We start from the raw sequence: 24,277 nt of genomic DNA, 5'->3' as shown, positions 1-24,277 counted from the left end.
ATATCCTTGCATATTAGGATACGCTTTACAATGCAGATAAACTTGCAGTATTTGCCTTGAAGTACAAAAATACTCGCACACAAATTTTCTACTTAGTTAATTGTGCCGTTAGAAAGAAAAAATAAATGTTTATAATTGTTTTCCTAAATAAATAAAAAAAAGATCTTTGAAATACTTATTAGTTAAAATTCATACTGTTTTATTAATAATTACGCGCAGTTTAACCAGCTGCTATTAATAGCAGCCGGTTAAACTGCGCGTAAAGTCCTGGGTTTTCTAAAAGCGGTCAAACTTTAGTTAAAGACATTCTGTCTGAATCATACCGTTCCAACTTATTTTATGCTAACTTAATTTGGCATAAAGGAAACCTTCATGCATTCTGTGTACGTTTTCTTTTATTGGATTTTTTGTAATGTCATCCATTCTTTGTTCCAGGTGCCCAGAGCAGAAGAACGCCGGCAGGGCTGGCGATGGACCTGTTCGAGCAGCATCAAGGCACACACATACTCCAGGTATACATCCATTGTCATCATCAGATATTTAGTATCTAATGCAGGAGCAGGACCATCCCTATTTTGCAAGTACAATCTTTGGATGGCGCCTTATTTTGGATACGGGACTTTTCTGCTCTGTGATTTGAGTGAAGAGAATAAAACCATTTTAATCCTCAATAAGGAAAAACTAAATAATGCTATGGATAGGTACAGTCAGCGTCAAATAGTTCGTGATCGTGACACCCAAAATAGAAAAAAGTTCGCAACACGTCTCATAAGATTGTGTTCTCAACTTTGTGGCCACTTTTGGTGTCACGAATCATTTGACGCTGAATATACACTGATTAAACAAGTCAGTTCAACAATTTTATGCAAAATCATGTACCTAGCCATTCTAAGGATCGTTTTGGGTTAAAAACCAGTTAATAAGCGAAGAAAAAATAAATCTACTAAAACAATGACGCACGGCTGGTCCGGTTTGGTTTACTTGAACAGTTAGGTATTACTATCGACATAACACTTTATATTCCGTTTTCCGGCTGTTTCAGTCTCAAATTATTTTATACCTACCTAAAACATGAATTGACTCTATGTATTTAAGAAAAACCTTAATAACCTAAGGTAGAAAACTGTCATGAGATTCTACAATCAATCTACCATGTGGCAGTTACGATTTTTTAGTAAGCAAATAGCTGCTAAGTATATATGTCGCAGGCAAATTGTATGATTCCGCATTTTACAAACGGCGTCGTCAGTTTACAAACGCTCGCTGTTCTATGAAATGCCGAAGGCAAATTGGCGACTCGTTCAATTGATAAAATTTCGACTATGATTGTTGCAATAGGGTGACCATCATAAAACACATGTAGGACAAATCAGACTTAATTTCAGTAATCAGGTAGGTATCTATTCAGGTAAGACAAACCTAAAATACTAGCTACTCTTAAAGTAATTAAAATATTTTCGTAATAAAAACAACACTAAACTAATTTAAACTATTGACGTACCTATAGGTAGGTACATAAAACTATGACATAAAATAAGTTTCGATAGTCAATCCTTTAATTAAGTCTTACATTTTAATTATACCTACCTAGAAGAAGTCTAGAAGACAACACAATATTTTTTTAAACCAATAATATTCCGCAGCAGTCCTCCACCAGTCCGAGCACCAGATTCCATTGTCACCTTAGCGTTTTTTACGTGCCGGATAACCTCAAAAACTATTTCATTTTTCCATAGCTTTTTCACTGCCTCCTATTTGTGAATCGTAAAATATTTTTAATTCACTAAGTATAATAAATGTCTTTTTTTGTGAAAAGTCCTTTGAATACGTAGAATTTGCACTGTTTTCTGTATCACAACACCACGACTCGACGCCATTTTTCTTGTTTTGATTAGCAGCGCCTCGCGTGGTAAGAAAAAGAACTAAATACTTCAATTTGCCGCGGCATTTTGTAAACAGCAATTGAATTGGCTATCAAATGTTTTGGCATATTATAAAGTGCCCAGGCAATTTACATTTTGCCTTCGGCATTTCATAGAGCAGCGAGCGTTTGTGAACTGACGACGCCGTTTGTAAAATGCGGAATCATACAATTTGCCTGCGACATATACATCGTGTCACCACAAACCGCGTGTCACTGAGAGGATTTGCCAACTTCCAGAATCAAGAGTCACTGTGACATTGAAACTAGTTACAATCAAATGTGTTTACTTTCATCGTGCCGACAAAAAGCCGGCCCGCCGAACTTGACTTGCATTACGCAACTCCGACCGACTTCACGCTTTTTATTACAAAACTACAATAGCATACGTACAATAGAACACTGTGACACATACATTTACGACACTCCAATCTGATATTTCGCCGGTTTCACTAAATTTCATAACAAAAATTAATCAAACACACATTTTCTGGGGCATTGATAGTTTTGATAGGGTTAACCGAAAAAAAAATCTATTATACTGTCATTCGATCACGTAAATTATCATTTGTGCAATCGGTAACTGTCATTATGTGGGTGCTGCGGTTTCTATTCCGAGCTGAAAATGGTGGAGTACGTGATTCCTTGCTTCGATTTGTTTTTTGCGAGTGCAACACTTTGCGGGACAAATAGTACGATTTGTCGGAAAAAATAAGGACGTGCGTGTAGGAACGCGATGTTTGCGAAAACGGCATTGAAGTTATCTCTTTGTCTGAGTTATAAATATAACGAAAATTGCACGTGGTCGACTAAAGCTAGCGCGGGAAGGCCGTTGCTCTACCAACTACGATAAAGTTGAAAAAGCTTAAAGGCAGTCTGGGATTTGGCGTTACCTTAAGAAGCGAACTTACGAATATTTTCATGAATGTTACTTGTTGATCCTATAGCCTAATTAAAACTTCATCAAAAACAAAGATGATAATGATGCTTATGATAAGTGAATAATCGTTTACATTCTAAATTATGAACTAATAACTTCTAAATTACATTAATGTTGTAAAAATACCTTGTAATCCAGTAATAAAGGCTTATATTATTATTATTATTAACTTCTAAATAAGACCACATTTGCTTTAGCAAATGTGGTGAAGATGACCCAAGTATTATGATCCATTCAACTACCCATTAGGGGCCGTCCATATATTACGTCATTCTANTACATGTATTATACATATAAATCTTCCTTAAGAATCACTCTATCTATTAAAAAAAAAAAAGGTGATTCTACAAGTGTTTTAATTTTGTCAAACTGGTAATGACGTCAATTTTGGGAGATGGGGGGGGGGTCATTAAGAAATGACGCTAGGATGATTGTAGGGGGGGGGTCTAAAATCTGAAAAAATCGATGACGTAATTTATGGACGGCCCCTTATAACGTCAAACCTAACAAAATGTAAACTTCACTTCAACACCAAAAAAGTAGAAAACAACAATTTTATTATTTTCATGTCGAACACCTACTTAAAATGTTGATAGGAACCCAAACTAGGTCCACGTACTCCGTAAATAAATAAATAAAACACTGTGAACCATCAACAATAGTAGTAATCCATATTTTTTTTACTAGCTATCATCTCGTACCGATTAAACGCAAATTTTGTTATAAAAAATAAATCATCTCCAAGATGTATTTTGTCAACCGTGCATCTCATTAAAATTTGAGATAGAGCGACGCAGACCTAAAGTCGATTGACTCGACCTAGAAGTGACAAGTTTTAGATTCTGATTAGCTTTTACGATAGGTAGACAAATCAAAAGAAAGAAAAGTTTTTTTATTTGGCACTTTATAGAAAAATCATTTTTAAATAATTAGTAGATTGTTTATTTTAATGTAACGTTCTTTATGTTGCTTTTCACTTTATGCCTTTTCTTTGAGCAATGTTTATATTAGTACAATACAAAATTTGAGCTTCCAATTTGAAAACATTTGTAAACCAAAACGTTCGTTACAATTCCTAAAAATAAAATTAGTCAATTACAAAAGCTTCTACTTTTGAGAAACTTAAGTTATTTAAAAGTTCTTGTCTTTTCTAGAGGCGCTATATCAAGTTGGTTATTTTGGCTCGTGGTGATCGTTTTTCGTCATCATCGTTCTATTTATTTACGTTTTTTAAGTCCAATAGAAAATTGATGCCAGATGCAGAGCTAGCTATTAGTTTCACCTTGTGTATCGTTTGCAAAACAAAGTTTTAACTTTTTCCTCATTATTAGGTACCTGATTGAAAAACTGCTACACTTTACTTATTGATTTGATTTCTAAACGATCAGATTAACATTATTTTTTTTTAAATATAATTTTTTCATTGCTTTACCTACATTATTATTGTTAGGAACGTACCTAATGAGCTTGAAAAGCTAATTTTAAACTTTCATTATTTTGTATTTTTCTTTATCTTCTTTTAATACTCTAAAATTAGTTTTAATGATGATTAAAATAATATACAGGCAGTTGGCAAATACTTTTTTTAAGCAGAACAAGGTTGACCGCAATCACACCAGCTGTTAATGTGCATAAGTCCGTTTAAAGTCAGAGGTATTATTTGTCAATTGCCTGTAAAATTAAAAAAAATAGTTCATTAATACTTGTTTTCCCGACCATACCGATCCGAGTTATAGACACGGCGGCGCTTGCGCTTGAAACGCTGCTGGTTCCAAATTCAAATGGTTTGTTTTTTGTCCACAGTCCCTCGACGGATTCGCGCTGTCGGTAGCGGCCGATGGCAGGTTCCTGTACATATCTGAAACTGTATCTATATATTTAGGATTATCACAAGTAAGTATACTTCATTTAATTTTTTCTACCTGGATTTAAGTACAGTCAGCGACAAATAGTTCGTGACACCCAAAGTAGCCAAAAAGTTCGCAACACGTCTTTGTTACAATTGGAATAAGCTTGTGTTGTCAACTTTTTGACTACTATAGATGTCACGAACTATAATTTGACGCTGCTGTACCTACCTAGTCATATTGTTACACGTTTTTAGATCGTGGGCCAAATTGTTTAACTCAACTGCTTAGTCCCGTTAACCCCTCGTACTAAGCTAAATATGATTGTATTACGAGTAGGTTCATCACATTATACGAGCAGTGGCCGGGTTTGAACCCGCGTTCCTCGGATGTCTATTCGGCCAGTCCGACCCCTTCACCTTTCGGCTATCGTGACTTTGATAGCCAGTTTGCTGCCTATAATCTTAAATTTTTGCATCATAAGGCACTCTTGCGACCTTACCAAATTCAGTCCATCAATACTTCCCAGTGGAAGACAAATCTCTCTGTATTGCCACAAATTACCCGCGACAGTCGTCGTAAAGTCGAGGACGCACGGCACTGCGGCAAACTTTATGTGGGTAGGTGCTGATTTCATGGACCCAATAAATACTACTGGGATCTGGAAATATTTCGAGAGGATACGAAGCACGTAATAATCTGAGTGACATTGCTGGTCTTGATCCTGGCTCACATCTATCGCCATTTTATCATAATAATAGTGAGAAAGATCCAAACACCAAACACCTTTGGTGGACCTTAGAAAACTTGCAAACTATATGAGTTCATTGTACTGCTTTTATCAGCATGAATCGCATACTTTTATTAGCACATGTATAAAAATATCACAAATGCTTTGAATGTTTTTACCCACGCTGGCAAAGTTGATATCCTCGAAAAAGAAATGTACCTAGTTCAAATTGTCTCAACAAAAGTGCATATCGTGTAAATTACATGCCCATTTACAGACACCTACACAGATTGTCGATAGTGAGTTAGTAACGTACGTACATTCATGAAGCACGCTCACATTCACGCGGTAGAGACGATAGAGTCAGACGATGTAATCTGAAATTTTCGGCGGCGCTAGAAAGACATCCGGTGGTAACTGCATCAGATCGCAGATAAGTCCTTCTACACGTGTTGTGTTATGCCTTCTACGTGGCCTGGGTAAGACGAGGTTTTTTCCCGACCCCGATCTTTAAAGGGTACGTTTCTCGAGAAGTAACCCTTTTGTTTTAGAGTTATGATATGATTTGTGACAGGTATCTCGGATTTCTCGTTCGTTAGTTTAAAAATTGTCGCTAAACAGAGGAAAAAAAAAGGTTTTTTAAATAGGATAACACCGAATGTAAGATTAACGTTCCAGCCTCATGCTACAAATAAATTCAAGTAAAATCTGAAACTCACCGATAAACTCAAAAAATTCCTTCATCCAAACGGAATTAAAATAACATTGCAAAATTAAAAGGCGCTCTGAAAAGATCCGAAAACTGGGAAATTCTCGTTTCCAACATGGCTGCAGGCTTCGGGGGTGGTGTGACGGAGACGGAAAATGGGGGGAAAGGGACGATGCGATATGCCGGTCACGTCCCGGGCAAGGCGCGCGCGTGCTCCTCATCCTAATGCCGCTGCCAACCTTACCACTCACACACCCCCGGCCCACGCACACAAACCCGAAACATCATCGAAACACTAATCTCAAACACACACCAACCCATAATTCTTCTTCACAGACACATGCCTGTGTGTGTACACATATAAAATACATAAACTTCCTGGTAAATAAGCGTAGATACAACTTTCTTATAAGTAAGGCCTGTGTTAGATGCTCCTGCTATATTAAATTCTGTTGCGGCCATTTTTTCGGGGTCCGCCGTAAAGACTGATGATAACACCGACAATGGAAAATCATATTTTTCTTTTATAGATAAAAGGAAGAAAATGGATACTTTATTTTTTGTTTTGATGTGCCTGAATGGCTTCGGGAAATTATTTACGTGTAGCTTTTTGTGCGCGCCCCAGTGAGATTAGGGGATTTCATTGGATATTTTAGAATTTGTTACAACTTGAAATATTATGTTTATTGAATTTGAACAATTATAGCTAAAACTCAATGTTTATTCTTCAAAGCCAGCAAACAAGCCAATAATCTTCTTGCAGACTTGGACAAGACATCTAACTTGCCACATATTTCCCCGAATAATTATGAATTTTAATCATAAGGAACTTTTATCAATATACCAAATTTCATTGACTTGAAAAGCAGTGTTAGACAGATGCCAAAATCACATGCAGTTTCGTAACAGAATTGGAAAATCCTTCAGCTTGGTAATTATGAGGAAAATTGGCATGAAGCTTTAATCCCAACTCCTGTCAGCACACCATAATCTGTGGCTCACCATCAGATCGGTAAACACCATAAAATTGTTGGTATCATTCCGGGAAAAGACCACCATAACATACCCATTGTTCGTGTCCTCTTCATGCGTGCGACGTCCGCGGATACACGTCGTTTGAATCTGTAATAGGGTCCCACAATTATATTTGATAAATTTATTTAAAAGACATTTGCATAAGCCGTGAAAGGGTCAGTGTGAAAGTATTCTTAGATTTAGGTTTATTACGTTCCTGTTGTGCTTTATAAGTTCGACTTATTGATGCATGTTGTTCGTTGATAGTCAACATAATGAAATTGCAATGTCTTATGTCACTCACCTTCAATTGATCTGAAACATCATCTCGGGTTGGATATTTTGAATTAAGGAAAATAACTTTATTGTTATTTGTACTATTTTTGATCATTATAAGCTCCCATATCACTACTTTCTTTATTCCTACGTAATTCTTGTTTTTCCTATCTGAAATATCCTGTTCAGATTTAAGTTCTTCTCACAATACTTATTAATACATCACTAGGCGTCTAATAAACTTTAGCTTTATTCTTATCTGCGAGTCTAAGCAGAGCCGCAATTAAGTTACCGTTAGCGCCAGAGTGTTTTCAACAATTTTCTGAACAGTAATGCTGATGCAAATTATATTCCACGTTTCATCTTTAAACCAATGCAATAAGGTTGAGAATCAGATTGCGGTTGTACCACTTGACTAGACTACTCGTACCAACGTTGTTTCATTACTTGGGGTTTATAGGTGTTTCTATGAACCCACCTGCTATGCGATGCTTGATAACAGCCCGTTCATTCATAACTATGCTGGTACGTGACGAGTTATCTGTCTGCGACTGCGCCAGCGCAGCTTGTTAAGTGGCATGTGAATTAACATACATAGAAATACGTTGCGGAGCCAATGCTCTATGAAAAATACTGAAATTCTTAGAGTTCAGCCTTAGAGTTAGTAAAATAACGCCTTGGTTGTCACTAGGAGTGTGTGGATTCCCTCCCCGTCTATTACAAAAAGTTAAACTCTAGTTTAAATTCCCATTTAGTATGGATGTGTTCATTCTGGGTTTAACTTTTTTATAATAAGGCCCAAGGAGTCCTATTGAATAGCAATCCCTATATTGTATACCTACTATAATAAAATTCCTAAAGAGTGGACTTTGCTCAAATACTAGTGGTTGTGTTTTAATAAAGATCTTTCTATAAGAAAAAATATATCAAACTTTAAACGTCCTCTTTCATCCCCCAGGTAGAAATGACCGGGAGTAGTATATTCGACTACGTCCACCAAGCGGACCACGCCGAGATCGCGGAGCAACTGGGACTGTCCCTCGCGGGTAGGACCGGAGGGACCGGCCTGAACAGCCCTGCTTCGGGCAGCGAAGAGGGCAGCCAGCACGGCACCAATAACCCTGATGGTAAGTTTGGAATAGGCTTAGAAGTTATTGCCCAAGATAGGCAGTAGGGAGAGACGATTGCTCATAAGTTAAAAATAATTATTTGAGAAAATTAAAAAGGAAAGTCCTTGTCACATGTCTGGCTTTTTTGTGTATAACTATTGGAGCATAGAAATATCCAGGTTAAATCGAAAGAACGACTGTTAAACAAATGGAAATAAAGACATGTTTATTTCCATTTTCAACAATTGTTTTGCCGCTCTCTCAAATATATTTCAAAAGCAGCCAAAAACCACTTTCTATCGGCCACTCCGTTACTCATTTAGGTGCTCATTTTTTCGAGAAAAAGACGACAACCCAACTCTTGCCACAAAAAAGAAAAACAGTTCAGAATTCAATTAAAATTTCCTTATTTCGCGGCCATTGCACCTTCCTCATTCGGCGACAGTACCGATCCTAACATTTCACTCGGTATATCGAATCATTCAATATCAGCCAGTAATAAGTAGTTGTACGATTCGAAATTAGATTATGGAGTCTTCACGGCGCGTTGGGAGCTTATGAAACGGTCAATGGGGTGTCAGACGCCGCCATTGTCACCACTGATTAATATTTAATTTCACCGCTATGGGAATTCTTTGATGTTTATTGAAAATTTGGCGCCACTGCGTACATAATGTAAGGTAGGGCGCTGCCAGGGCGACTATAATCGGCGATCCGAACGGAACTTTCATTGACCAGACCAAATGGGTGCCGACCGAGTTCAATTAAACGCCTAGATAAGCAAAAAAGTCATTCGAATATAATATTACTGTCAAATCATTTATCTCTCGGTTCACTGCATCCGTAGTTTTTATTGTTTGTGGTTATAATTTAAACGTTGCGTAGTAAAACTAGTTTAAAACCACACACTTTTATTACTTTTGCTAAATATTAACTTTGAATTCCGAGTGAAACTTGATGATTGTTGTTCTACTATTTCTGGCGTATGTAGTGTGGTTTAATAAATTACTTCTTGAAATGGTACTATTGATTTATAGAAAAACGAAATAATCCAAATCCCCAGCATCCGAACCCATTTGACCTAGTTTTTTCCCAACCTAACGGAGAGCCCGCTTCTAATTTACTAACATGAATACTTTAAGGGCTAGAATCGATTTCAATTTACCGATCGTTGAAAAAGTATCGATAAAAAATCAATCAGGATCGAGATAGTGTGACAAGTAGCTCATTGTGTGGAGACAGGCATGGTGAATAAGTCACAGAACAGTGGTCCGTGGAGAAGTTGTGCCATTGTGGCCTGATAGCCGTGCATTTGAAGGAATTGGTGCTGTGTTGACAGGAGATTGATCGATGCCAGTGGCACCTAAAGTTGTTAAACTGCTGATTAGTTAAATTTTTGGACTGAGAGGCTTAAGAAAAGATCTTGCTTTTTTATTTAGTGGTCCAAATACTTTAAGGTTTAAATACGACGAAATTAGTAGAATCTCTCACTCGAATCTTGCAATGATGCTGTGGATTTGCTGATTTAGATTAGGTACTTTAATGCAAGGCAGGTGTAAATGAGTTATAACCTACCAAATAAATATTTATTTATTCAAATTAAATTGGACACTAAAAATTCCAGTTAAAGATCACTGAGAAAATGTCAATCGACCATTGTTTTAGGATTTTACGAAAATGACAATAAATTCCGAAAACCCAAAGTCACCTTTTGTGTTGTAATAAAAACCACCGCCAAGGCTACTGGAATAGTTTGGTACTGACTCAGTATTACGTACTCGGTACAAAGGCGTGATTCAACTGCACACATTGTCCAGTGCCCGGTAGAAATTGAGTAGGTACATACTAACGAGGCTTAATGTATGCGCATCTTGAGGATTTTATGTTAAATTGCAAAGGACGAGATAAACAATTAAGGTAACTCGGTGTAACGATGTTAAATATTCGTATCAGAAACATAAATTTTCCAATAAAGTCTAAAGTTTTGGTACCTCTGTCGAATATCTCAAAATCACGGAGTCCACTACGAAATCAATTAGAGCGTGATGTTGATCTGACATTCGAAGTTCCGAGGCCCATAGATCTTTTAATTTATCAGCCTCCAATCATTATTCTTAGCCTGATCGTCCGCAAAAAGCGTGTAAAATTGATTTTTAACTATTTTACACATTTTGGGGCTAAATTGTAGATTATTGCTGCCAACTGCACTATTAACCAAGTTGCTCGAATCAAAAATCAACAATTTGATAGTAGCGATAGAAGCAAATAGGTTACTAATAAAATTTTGAATTTCCCAAATAGTATCATCGCAAATGAGCCTTGCGGCCAGCGGGGCGCTCTACCGGGGAATGGACCGGGCGTTCTGCGTGAGGATGAAGAGCACGCTAACGAAGAGAGGGTGCCATTTCAAGTCTTCAGGATACAGGGTAAGAAATTGTATACAATCGAAACTAGTAAAGTTTTAGCTGAACACCAAAAAATATATTAATCAATTTTCCAAACGATTTCAATTTTCGGTGTTGATGAACTGTGATTGGAAAGTAGTGACTATAAAATTATGTGTTCAGCTGAAATTTTACATGTTCTCTAAAGAAAATAACAATTAGACTAGACGTGATGACGTTTTATAAAACATTATTACGAATATGGGGCTGATCCTTCAAATTGAAAATACTGTCTCCTAATTCTTTATCAATTCCCAACAACACATTATTTTTTCAAGAATCATTATTAGTAATTAATCATGAAAATATCTGTGGACATAATTTCTTCTTATCTAGTATTTGAGAAATGAATGGTCGCTGAATTTTCATTTTTAATCTAGGTTGGAAGAGGCAAGGAGGGTGAGCCATCAAGATATGGAGAGAGTGGTAACTGGCGGGTGGGTATCTTAGAAACGAGTGTTTTACAAAGGAAGCAAAATTATTTATGACCCTTTCCGATAAATCGTGATTTATTTTCAGTTGCATAATGACGCCGATTTGGAGATGTTCTACAATCATAAAATTATTACCATATTAGATTCATGTAAAGCATTTGGTATCGCTTTTACGATGTATGAATTACTTTTTATGATCCTGCGGTCATTTTCACTGTTATGTTTATAGCAAAATGAATTCGTACGACCTCTTTATACGTGTGAGATCACAAATATTATTGGCTAGAGTTATTGTATTGCAGGGGTGCCGCAGGGCACAGCCCTGGTCATAATTTTTGCCTTAACTCGGTGTTAGGCAATAAAGTGCGATTATATCTCAAGCGACTTGCGAATTTCTTACTAGGTGCGTAAAATTGCTCGTAATAGATTGTTTTCGGGGTGTACATTTTGGTTTTTATTTTAAAAGCGTTTTGTGGGCACTTTCCTTAAAATGATTTATAAACATAGGTAGGTACCTCATTTTTTTCTGTACAAAGAATGAATTCACATGAATAGCTAAATGATTTTTAATACATTCATCTAAATTAAAAAAAAGTCTTTAGCGAGATATAATCCGGAAAATGGATAGGAAAAGTTGCGATTCAGTCCACATAATTTTACTCTACATGAAATAAGGTAGTTTAAGTATAAATCTTGAAATTAAACCCATAATTCCCTGCTATCTCCATCTAAATGGCTCATACAATTCTCGCGAGTATCGACTGAGCAATTAATACGGTCATTATTACTCCAAAGCGCAGGCGACGCCCGCAGCGAGCGTTTTATTGGGAAAATTTCGAATTAGCTCATCTTTCATTTGATCTCTGCAGTCGATTACCTTAGAATATATCTACGTGACTTCTGCAGTTTCCAAACAAACGAATGAGCTTTGCAACTTCATCTTTCTTATATGAAACACGTAGCAGTTTTGCACTAGGTGCGAGAATGATTCGGAAAGTTTTAACGAGATTTTTTATTACTTCTACTCCAAGGCTGGCTTTGTGTCTTTGGCTTTGACGACGAATAAAATTTAAGGCACGTGCAATGACTTTAGTGGGATCCTCTTTCCTCGAATTCTATAATGATTTAGACATTAAATAATAAACAATACAGAAGGAAAAGTCGCGTTTGGACCAGTTACCATTTTGAGAGATTTATTCATTATCACTGTACTCGTAGATAATTATGTAGGTAGGAATAATTCATGAATTTTCTTTTTACGAAAATAAGCAGGACATTTTAAGATTTAGACTCAACCTTCTATCAATGTTTTAAATACCTTTTTCTTCTTTCCAGGTGGTCCTCATGCTCTGCCGCCTTCGGCCGCAGTACTCCTTTTCACACAGTCGGAAGTCTCCAACAGTCCTTCTCGGGATGGTGGCTTTAGCCATCGCACTACCACCCCCTTCAGTCCACGAGATCAGGCTGGAGTCGGATATGTTCGTCACCAGGATCAACTTCGACTTCAGGATAGCGCACTGCGAACCCAGGTATTAGAAACATTAATTAGTTGGGGTCATTAGGGTAGTGCTTTTGGACCAATGTTTTTTGTTCTACTTACATTTTATAATGTCGAAGCACTAGAGATGCCACCTAATTTTGAATTACTAATTAGAAACTGTCTACTTACTTTTACCCTAGAATTATTTATAGCAAAATATTGGACAAATACTCAGTTTTAATCATGTAAGCAAATTGATACATCTGTATTTTTTATACCAGCAGGGTATCGGAGCTTCTTGGGTATACGGCGGAAGAGCTGACGGGGAAGAATCTGTACGCGTTATGCCACGGAGAAGATGCCAACAAACTTAGAAAATGTCACGTAGATTGTAAGTAAAAATTTACGTTTTTTTGTGTGTGAAAACCTAGGTTTTTCCCCAAACACAAATACACAACATGAATCACTGACCTGGCTCTATCATCAATCGTTTAAACGATCACCAATGAATCGCCCACCCATGACCCAATATCACGTGGTGAAATCCTTCGCTGCCTAATGTTGCAACGGATATTTGTATTCAATGTGCACCCTTTAGAAATCCATGTCAAGAGGACTGGCAGCCCAAGGCGCTAGCGACACATTACGAGGAAAATTTATGAGTGCCATGCGTGTTGTTTGTTTCATACTAGGAGTCTTCGGTGAAACATGTCTGTCTTTACAATCATCTGTTGTAGCTAAGCTATATTTTTCAGTCATGATGGTAGTACTTTTTCAGCATTTGCTTGCTGCAGCTATACCTATATCTGAGACAATTTCTGCAGAAAGATGACACTACTTACATGAATTTACACAGTATGAAATTCATTTACACATTAAATTGGAAAATCAAGTTTTAGATCATATTTCCCAAATTCCTTGAACACAAACTTTATATGCGGCGTAGACATGAGCCGTAGATTGAAAGTCGAAATGATTTTCATCTTCGAATAAATAATTTGACATTTCAATCACGCGCCTGGCTTTTAGGTACACGAGTATCGGGAGGAAAATCCCTGTTCAAATAATCTATATATATAATATAATCATAGTCTCGTATACACGGATATTATTACTTTTCCACGCATTCGTCAGTGAAATACAATTTAGGCCCAACGCTATGCGACGGTACCGCCGAGTTGTGATTTGAATAATAATTTTTATATCATCATTTTGGTTTCCTTTCCCCAGGCATACGTGGGAAATGTCAGCCTTAATGTCCTTTGAGATAGCTTTGTTAGTACTGTCGTGCTTTATGCCTATTTTACTACTTTGCGTGGTTTGCCGAGCCGAGTGTTAATTTAAAAGTAGCCATGCTTTTGTTTCGGGATTTTCGTTCTTACTTTTGCACGGAGAGGCATTTGTGGTAGATTCTTAATCTAATAAGATTTCTTAATCTAATAGCATCTAACATTTATTTTCCTTAATCTACAGTAATATAAGATAGAGGTATCATCTTCATGATCATGATCAGTGTAAGGCCGTGACGTGATGGCTTCACAAAACTGTTCCCACCACTGCGACTCCATTTAATCCGAATCATTGGCCGTAAAACTTTAGATTCTTCAAAAAGCTAAAACAGTCGTTCCATGAATGAACATCTTCTGACGTAACGATCTCTTAGCCAATCAATTCAAATGAATCCAAGATGGCGTCAATTCGAACGCCAATCACGACGCGCTTCACGTCATACGGTTTTTCTCCGGTACTTGTCTGTTGATAGCTTTACGAGACCATTACTTAGCATTGTAAATGTCTATATAGATGCCGGTCAAATGTGGACAATCCGGGTGTAGAATATCAATTGTTTCAATTAACATAAAAGTCCGGGTGTTTGGTAGAAAGCGGGTAATTTGGTTACAGCGTTATACGCGATTCGCTTGCCTGATTAAGTTATTGACGACATTTTGGGCGTATGTATTCAAATTTGTGCATAATGTGATGGTGCTATACGATGATGTTTGGGACTTCCGACAGTGAGGCATTTTTATTGTGTAATGACATACATGATGGATGACGTGACAAGCTTAAAAATACTAAAAGTTAGGTACAAACAGCCAAAATTCGTTCAAAGCTTAGATTTATTCATCTTATCTAGGTACAATTCTATTTCCATTATTGGCAGTCACACTAGCTAACTTATGTATCTCGTACATACACTCAACTTAAGAAACTGTTTCACTGCTAGGGAAATCAAATCGTAAGGAAATTGCGAGAATCAGTAATGACAAGTATCAACAATCACATGATTCTAGCAGAATATTGAAAAAGGATCTCACTTTTTACAACAATCAATGGAATGGACAAGGATTTCAATGCCATCGGAACTTTTAAGCATTAGAACGTATTCATAACGCTGTAACTCAGTTTTACTTAACGGCTGGCTGTCATCCAAACACATCTACGATAAATAATTAATGACAACAATAAACAATACGAAAACAAAACCAAAATCCTCCTTTGCACTAATGACTCACGTAGTACAATACACGTGTTCCTCACTTTGTCTTTTGTGCGTAGAATTTATTGAATATAATGATGGTACACTCAGGGTCAATTAGTTTTTAATCTTGAATTCTTGCAAAATAGGCATTTACTTCAAGGGGGTCTTGGTAATTAATTTTACTACAACAAACTCTCTCTAGAGTTCTCCACAACCCAATTATTAAAACGATTTTTATTACCATCCACGTAAACATTCAGTTTGGTGAAATTTTTAATAGAAGTTATTGTCATCTACATCATCAGTATTATTTCTTTTTCAACGTTTATTTGTTTTCTGTGTAGATTAGACCATTTTATGACCATTTCAGTGAGTTTAATTAATTATATCATCTTTTATGTCTTTAAGCGTGTAATCTTTATCAGTAACTATATTATAGACATTCGTTTTAACGTCGTCCATGTTAACGAGATAGCTTTTTAAAGTTCCAAGTCTATTTTTATTATTTTTATTTGCACTTGATTGTACTGATTGAATTGTATGGTTTGGACAGTGCCATCATGACCCATTGTCCGATTAACATTAATCCCAAGGTCAGCCGAAGACGTTATTGCGATCAGATGCCTAATAGAGACGCCTTCGGTTGGCAACTGTCCTTTTTACTAAGCCACAATAGCAGCACCTATTGTGCAATGAAAGGCTTTGGTAGCTAAATGCTAACATGTGGTGTATCACGTATTCACGTAGGACGTATTTAAGTAAATAGATTAAAATCGAGGAGATCTGCATTAAGATCACAATCTAGCCGATATATGCAAATAAGATGTTCAACGTTTGCGTATATTGAAGCAGTAATCATCTTTAACTAAGAATTTATACATTTGTTTAGCTTGATTCTTTTTGGTGAAAATAATCTAGTTCTAGGTTATGAATATTATAGAGTTGTGATACTTACCTACTCTTCACGATCGTCAAACTCTCGTAACTCTTTCATGCTCTTCATTTCGTATACCCAAAGTACTTAGGTACTTATCAAAAGTAGCGACGTAATCCTAACATAAATTTTCCTTGTTCCAGTAATGAACAAAGGGCAGGTCCTGACGCACTACTACAGGATAATGAACAAGCTGGGCGGTTACACCTGGATGCAGACCTGCGCCACCGTCGTCTGCTCCTCCAAGAACGCGGAGGAGCAGAACATCATCTGCATCAACTACGTCATCAGGTACCTTGGATTTTATACCCTTCTCAACTATGGATTTTGAGTCAAGACATGACACCTTTGTGGAATACAATTGGACCGTTTAAAAAGTCCCTGACATTGGTCCCGAACATTCACAGAATATTAAGGAACTGACACGGTGCATAAACCTTTGTCTTTATGATGCCACAAGTGTTATATCAGAGCTATAAAAAGACCGTGGATTTATTTGTATGCCACACCTTGTCATTGCAGTTAGCAATTGATTAATTTTATTTATCATACATTTGCTGCTTGTAACGCGGGTGACATCACGCCAATCAATTTCAATAACATGTGTTTCATTGCAGTGGTCGAGAATATCCGAACACTGTGATGGACTGCTGCCAGTTAGAAGAGAGCGTCCAAGGAGTGAAGAGAGAAGAAACTGTAGGCGATCCTGAAAATGGGCCTCCTGATACGGATAATTCTGGAGGACCGCCGCCTCCTCCCAGACATCAGCAAGAGAGAACCGAACCCCCGACCAATGCAGAGTCTGCTTCTACCGCGCCTGTCCCCACATCGGATGTCACACACCTCACCAGACTGAACGATACACAACCACTACCTCTGCACAACAGCACGGAAAGAACCTCCCCGATGCCTGCCAGAAGACTGAAAAAACGAAAACACACGACCGAGGAAGATGAGGAAAGAGATGAGGAGAGACGAAAGTCCTCGTCCAACCCAGGCGCAGCTATATCACCAGCAGAACGGGACATGACCAAAAATAACTTAGCAATACCCGAAGGCACGACAGATGCCACCTCTGTGAGGGATTTAGAAAACGCTATGTCAAAGCATCTGCCGTCTGTGGCGTTGGACGGCAAGGAGATATCCCATCGACCGACTGACTTCTCTACTGATGCTTTGCTGAAACAGCAGCAGCAGAAATCTACGATTCAATGGATCGGCACTCAGAACCATCACTTGAATCATTTAAATAGACAAATACAAGGAAACCACACGTCGACGCCGGCGTCTGCTTTATTGAGGCAACTGTATGCGAATAGAGAGAGCGTTATCAGAAGCAACTTCCTCGGGGATGGTCGAACTGGCGGCTACTACTCCAGCGATGGTCAGAGCGGGCCCTTACCAACTCCTCCAGGAAGCGAGGGTTCCAGTTACGGCGAGCAGTTAGGTCATAAAGGCACGGATATAGGTTCTTTAGCTTACGGTGGTTACGCGGACTACCATTCCGCGATGACGCCGCCAGGTTCTGTGTCTCCTAGAGATAAGCAGCAGTATACTTTGTCGTACGATAACAGTGCTTATTCTGAGGCTTTAAGGCACTCGTATTTAGGTGAGGCGCCGTTGCCGTTGAAGCCCCAGGCGTATTCTGCGGTCCCGGGGGCTTTGGACTACGCGTCTCCTTTGGACCAGTCCCAGTTTTTCCATCCACCTTCTTCGTTCCATTTGTATCACCCCCAAGCGCATACTGCGCACGCGACCCATTCCCATCAGCCCGTAGACAAATCCGCGCCTCCTAATACCAACTGGTACTCGGCCGGGTCATAGCCATATTTACGATAGCCCGAATCATTAGGTCATAGAATCAACGTGCTCATTTGGGAGTATTGTACTGTTTCTGTTCAATTGGTTAACATTTGTGTTGTTAAGTTTCGTATTTTTGTTAAAGTTAGAATGTTTGTTCAAGTGTTATTTTTACACAAAGTTAGATAATTTTCGAATGGTAAATTGTAAATATTGATCGATTTATAACTGGCGAAAATTTCACGAAATTGTATACGGACAAAAAGACTTAGTATGAAGTTAAATACTCAGAAGAAATAATTTCGATGGTGTAACTATGACTTTTTAAGCCAATGTTGGATATTACTGTTAATTATGTGCCAAATCCAGGTGCTTACGGCTCTCGACAGATGCATTTGAATTTAGCTATATGAAAGAAAAACATACATTCCTTATTGTGTAGCATAAGTGTTACTTATAACTTGGTTAAAATTACAGAAAAGCCCAAATATCTATTAAAATCTGGGTCTGAAATAAACATGCCATTTTCATTAACACACCATAAATCTGTATTAATTTTTATATGACTATACTATTTAGCTAAATTTTAGCCTGAAATAGCAAGAATGACAAAAAAACTGCTAATTTACTGAATGTAGCCGATATTTTTAAACAAAAGCTCTTAATTTTGGAGTTGTAGATGGTTTTAAAATGGCCGTCTGGGTCAACGATTCAGTGATTTTTTCGTGTCTACTAAGGTACGAGTAAACCAAATAAGTATTAATAAAAGCAAGGCCATAAATTGACTAATCTGTTATAACCAGTGGGCTACTATAGCTTATTGCATATCATTTTAATGTAAGCTTCTGTAAATTATTGTACCATACTTAGTATACACGACTGTACTTAGGTATTAGCTATACATTCCAATGTGTAAATTGTAGTTTTAAGTACTGTATCTATATTATTTCCTAGAAATAAGATTTCATGTAAATAATGCATTATTTAGGTATATTATTATTTATAACGTCGCTCAAAGACTAGTTTCAGCTGAATCTTACTGAAAATCATCTGATTGTTATTGCAGCAATCTGAAATACTACTGAATAGTGAATCTATAGCATTTAATTACTTTAACGGTCGATAATCACAGATATTCCATAATAACTGTTTATTTTATAACTCATGTTAAATCATGACAGTCTACGACAAAATACTCAATTCAAACTGATTTTCTTATGTATTAGTTCAAGCCAAATGCAATATAAAATACGTGTTTATTTTCTTATAACTTGTATGTAATTTTTATAAATCGATTAGGTATTAATTCAATAATATTATATTGGTAATATTTATGCTACTTTCTCTGTGCAATACGAGTGAAAAATGTTGTTCATTTCAATTTTATAGGCTTCGTTAAACTTAAAGTAAGGTATCATTAAAATTGTAATTATCATAATAAAATTGGGAATAGGCTTTCGATGCAATTATCTGTTATGTTTTTCCAGTGTTTCTTTAAACGAACTTCATTCCATGTATTATTATTATTTTAGTTGATATATTGAACAAAAAACTTAAAGATTTTTATTTCTCTGATTAAATGACTAAGAATTTTTGATTCGTTTGTTTCATTTGAAAATACCAAACACTTTTGTTAAACAAATTCATTTTATTGATTGGTGTCGATTTACCTTAATTACTAACACAGATGCGTTGTTAACTTATTAATAAGACAAAGAATATAAATGCAAAGTAAAAATAATAAATACACGATTCACACATGAGATTCTTCAAAAGTCAAAATAAAGCTTTTTGATTGGACGGATCATTACATAAGATGTAAAAATATCATAAATTCCGATTAAAATATTTCATTTACTACTTAGATAGTTACAAATTTTAATAAAAGTAGTCAAAATTAAAAGGTTGTAATAAGTAAAATAATTAAAATTGTAATACATAAAGTTACCTATTACTAACACTAAAAATAATATGTCAGATAAAACATATCATATCTTTTTGTAGTCTAGAAGTTTCTTTGATTATTTGGACATGGATTTAATACATAATATCAGTATATTCTATCTACACAAATACAAAAATCTACATCAGGCACTTTTAAAAGTGTTTACTTAACTATACTACTTAGTTAAGGCACTATTACTACATTACTACTTATACAAGACACACACGCCCGTATTCACAAACATTACTATGAGGTCGCACAGTGCGCGTGAACGCACAGGGTGACACACGAATAAATCTCAGAGCTCTATTCTACGCTGTGCGTTCGATTTGCTGATTCACTTAAGCAAGCATCGTTTGTGAATACGGGCGGTAGAGTCCAATGGTAGAATTAATTGTTTTGATACAAATTAAGTCTTAGTGTTCTTAACGTAGTTTGTGGCTGGAAATTACACGATAAGAGTAGGCGCATACCGTTGATTTTTCGTCGGCCGATAGATTAGTCGGGCAGTTGATCAGTATGGGCATGTATGGGAGTGCGCACACAACGCCGATTCGATTTGGCCGATTCTTCATACAAATTAAAATCGGGCACAACTATCGGCTAACTAAAAATCAACGGTGTGCGCCTAGAGTAGGCGCTACTTAATTAATAATATTTTTTACCTCAGTCCGTTTTTAATACTCCACTAATATCTCAATATTTGGCGATTGCATCTCCAGGATTATTTGATATTGTGAGAACACACACAACCAGCAATAGATCTGTGAAAGAAAGAAAATAATGCTAGTATGTAAATAGATTAAACAAAGATAGTGACTATACTTATTTCAAAAAGTGTATGAGAGAATCAAGTAAGCAGATTGAATTTTTACAATACTGAAGTGGATCACAGTAATATTTTTAAAGATTAACTTGTAAGTCATAATGACGCTGAAAAACGTGAAAGGCTTTCACTCAATATAAAAAGTTACTAAATCTTCAGGTACTTACATTGTAGGCCATCCATATGAAGTCAATAAATGCAGCAAACGTGGCATCCAACTGAAATGAGAAATATCAATATTGAAATAAAACATTAATTACATTTGTACTTCTCATGAAAATAACAATAAACAAGAAAAGTTTTAGATATAAAATACTAATAGGTAACTTTCATGGGCTAACTGGGCAGGCCTCCCACTAGGTGGACTGACGATCTGGTTAAGGTTGCGGGAGGTGCCTGGATGCGAACGGCGCAGGACCGGTCTTTGTGGAAATCCTTGGGGGCTTGGGAAAGCCTTTGTTGAGCAGTGGACGTCTTCAGTTGAAACGAACGAACGAAAGGTAACTTTCGCTTCTAATATAACCTTAACTGAAAAAACATTTAGCATTAGTCTATAAAAATTAGTTCAAAATATCTATATCATTTATTTTATTTTGGTTTATTCAACAAAATAGAGAACTTACATAAATGTAATATCCACCAATAAGCCACAGCCCAAAGATGAACTGGAAGACGATGATCAAACCAACGGTGATCAACCAGGGCAGCAGGAGACCTCTCATCCAAATGTTTATGCCGATGACCTGTAATGAGATGAAAAAATAATAAAAAGGTATTTATCAAAAAAGGTATTACATGCATGAGTTCATAAAACTAGATCTATACAAATAAATTAATTTCTGTAATGATATTACAAAAGATAATGAATCTGAAATGTAATGGAATTTATTATTTTTGTCCTTACTATAGTCTTTTTCACCTAAGATGATCCGTATGACGTTTCGAGTTTGAAAGATTTAGAGATGTCACATAACTAAACCATAGCGATTTATCTATCGATTTTTTTCGAAGAGTTAGTAAAACCTACTTTTAGAGAAATATTTTGTATAGGTGTTATTTAACAAAAAACATATTTTTTTAATTACAAATATTATTGTAACACATTTTTATTGATAATATTCAAATTTCATGCTTCGTGTTCAAAAAAACGATTCCTAAAAAGTACTGGTTCTGTTTCTTTAAATTAAAAACTATTAATTTATTTTCAATGCGTTTATTAAAGTCAATAATCGAAAAATATAGTTGATTTTTGTGATGTTTTTAATAACTAAGTATTCACTGCAATCGATTAATGAACTGCGGAAATAATCGATTTTATTATACAAGAAATACCCCAGCACTAAATCTATTCCGTTTCACACATTGCGTACATTAAATAAAAAATATTTTTACATCGTATTTAATTAAAATATAATCAATAGACTCAGATTTTACTATATATTTCAAGACAAGTAGTTATTTTTTTTTATTATACTGCTAATAAAATACAAATATTTTTTCAAAAATATTCTGCATATGTAGTATGCGTAATATGGATAACCTTGAAGTGTCATACGGATCATCTTACGTGAAAAAGACTATAGGTGATTTTTAATAAAATTATACATAAATTGTAAATTACAAAATAAGAACCTGTGTCAACATCTTATTTAGGTACATTACAACCAATTAGATCCCAAAACTGTCCTAATCAGTGTATGTTACATTCTGAATCAAATAAACTCTATCTAATTTATTACATTCAGCAACTGTATATAAACTGTACTCACCATCAGGACAGAAAAGAAAATCAAGAAGGTAAAGATGATAATGAAGATGATGCCAAATATGAACAGCGCTGAAACAATAAAAAACAAATTGAGGCGGAATAATAATGACCTAAGTTTATTTCTGATGATAATAATGAATAATAATAAATTGTACAACTTTAATCACTATAGCTTCTATTGAGAGCTAGGTCCTAGAAGCCCTGACTTTATTATGGGTGGTTTTAGTTACAGGGATTCTATTCACATACATAACATAAACTGCTGGACAATGGTGGAAAGATAGTCAATTCTTAAGTAATTTTAACTTTTTTAGCTATGGTACGAGGATACTTTTACACCAAATAAGCTGTTGTCTTGTAAGAAATCTCATTTTATCATTGTGAATGACATTATTCACAATAAATTCCTTTGGTGGACTTCAAACTTACATGATCGAACATCAGCTTCAAACAACGGGTTCCACAGCTGCGTGGAGTCTCCACCATCCATCTGATACGCTATAAACGTAATAAGTATGACGCTCATAGCTGCCGTATACACAGCCACCGCTCTGCTCCCAGATTTTACATCCGAAGACCAAATGCATGGCGACCAGCAGGATTCTAACACTGGCATTGTTAATTACTTGTGTTCAGCAACTTATATACAGTTGAAATGGACCTGAAATTAGTTCAAAACAGTAAAGTTAGCCACACCTACTTTTAGTAACTAGGTTATTGCAATTATTCTGAGTGAAACACTAGTTGTGGGGTTTTTGGAAGATCAGGAATAGGAGAAATAGAATTAATTTGATTGATTATTTACCTAAATTTCAATATAAATTAGCGCACTTTCAACATTAATTCAAAAGTAAAGTTAACTTTTTGTTGTTGAATATTGACAGAAAGTGGCGTTGGCGGCTTGGATTTGATTGTCAATGTGACATTGTTTTTTTTTTTATTTTTTTTAACATCGAGGAAGAAATGGAGATGCTGATGATGATATTATATTCACTCTTTAAAACTACTTTGGCAAGGTAACTATAATAATCAAAGACCTTTCATAGCACCTTAGAAAGATAGCATTCATTGGCTTCTTGAGACTTTTACATCCCAAAAACGCTGTATAATCACTTCTTCAATGCGATATCATGGTCGTGGTCACAAACCCGTAAAAGGGCTTCTCCACTGATCAGAGCAGATCAATCGTGCTCAAAGTATTCTAGAATAAAATTGGCTCAATATACAGTGTGCTAGTGCTGTAACCTTAGTTATTCTACTGGTTGCTAGATGGCGCTACGCTATAGCATTAAGTTTAACTACTCGACGATAGATGGCGCTAACTGGCAGCTCATATAAATGTTCCGTCTCACGTCCTTAGTTAGATAAATCTAAAAGCTCACAATATTATCCCATCATCATCACAAGCTCCATGATAATTCAAAAGTGTATTAGCATTGTTAAATCTGTCTTCAAAAAAACAGATGTAGCTCGGTAAGTCCTGAATATTATTAAAAATACTAAGATAAAGGCATGAAAACTTTTCTTTTTCACCTTGTAAGTAGGACTTTTATACTCATTACCGACCATGAAATGTTCATATTACCTACCTTACCCACATCTAATAGGTAAGTGTGTT

General features: G+C 36.1%; 2 protein-coding genes across 3 annotated transcripts in view; one reads left to right on the top strand and one right to left on the bottom strand.

Annotated features, from left to right (window-relative positions):
• Positions 1–19,672, top strand: part of trh (PAS domain-containing protein trachealess) — a 53,869-nt gene extending 34,197 nt beyond the window's left edge. The window contains exons 3-10 of one of the 2 annotated variants that reach the window (XM_028302433.1): positions 436–512; positions 4,665–4,754; positions 8,396–8,564; positions 10,848–10,972; positions 12,760–12,953; positions 13,189–13,295; positions 16,464–16,611; positions 16,938–19,672. In XM_028302433.1, coding sequence (XP_028158234.1) covers positions 436–512; positions 4,665–4,754; positions 8,396–8,564; positions 10,848–10,972; positions 12,760–12,953; positions 13,189–13,295; positions 16,464–16,611; positions 16,938–18,144 — 2,117 coding nt within the window. In that variant the 3' untranslated portion in view covers positions 18,145–19,672. Of the gene's footprint in view, positions 1–435; positions 513–4,664; positions 4,755–8,395; positions 8,565–10,847; positions 10,973–12,759; positions 12,954–13,185; positions 13,296–16,463; positions 16,612–16,937 lie in introns of both variants that reach the window. The other variant, XM_028302432.1, reaches the window with a different exon arrangement.
• A 996-nt stretch (positions 19,673–20,668) lies between these two features.
• Positions 20,669–23,565, bottom strand: pasi1 (septate junction component pasiflora 1). The gene is made up of 6 exons (XM_028302449.1): positions 23,465–23,565; positions 23,089–23,320; positions 22,661–22,728; positions 21,515–21,634; positions 21,059–21,109; positions 20,669–20,829 (listed from the first exon to the last, which is right to left on the bottom strand). The coding sequence occupies exons 2-6, from the start codon at positions 23,273–23,275 to the stop codon at positions 20,743–20,745; spliced, it is 513 nt and encodes a 170-aa protein (XP_028158250.1). The 5' UTR covers positions 23,276–23,320; positions 23,465–23,565; the 3' UTR covers positions 20,669–20,742.
• Between the last annotated feature and the right edge of the window lie 712 nt (positions 23,566–24,277).

Source organism: Ostrinia furnacalis, unplaced genomic scaffold (assembly GCF_004193835.3).
Source record: "Ostrinia furnacalis isolate ACB-3 unplaced genomic scaffold, ASM419383v2 OfSCF1126, whole genome shotgun sequence".
Lineage (NCBI taxonomy): Eukaryota > Metazoa > Arthropoda > Insecta > Lepidoptera > Crambidae > Ostrinia > Ostrinia furnacalis.
Note: the sequence above shows the minus strand (reverse complement) of the source record. Positions and strands in the feature narration are given on the sequence as shown.

What these genes read in the sequence shown, in the direction of transcription:
- pasi1 (XM_028302449.1), bottom strand. Translation starts at nt 23,275, where the DNA reads ATGCCAGTGTTAGAATCCTGCTGGTCGCCATGCATTTGGTCTTCGGAT. An exon ending in TGAAGCTGATGTTCGATCAT is followed by an intron (nt 22,729 to 23,088) that starts GTAAGTTTGAAG and finishes TTATTGTTTCAG; the next exon opens with CGCTGTTCATATTTGGCATC. An exon ending in TTGGTGGATATTACATTTAT is followed by an intron (nt 21,110 to 21,514) that starts GTAAGTTCTCTA and finishes TTCTCATTTCAG; the next exon opens with TTGGATGCCACGTTTGCTGC.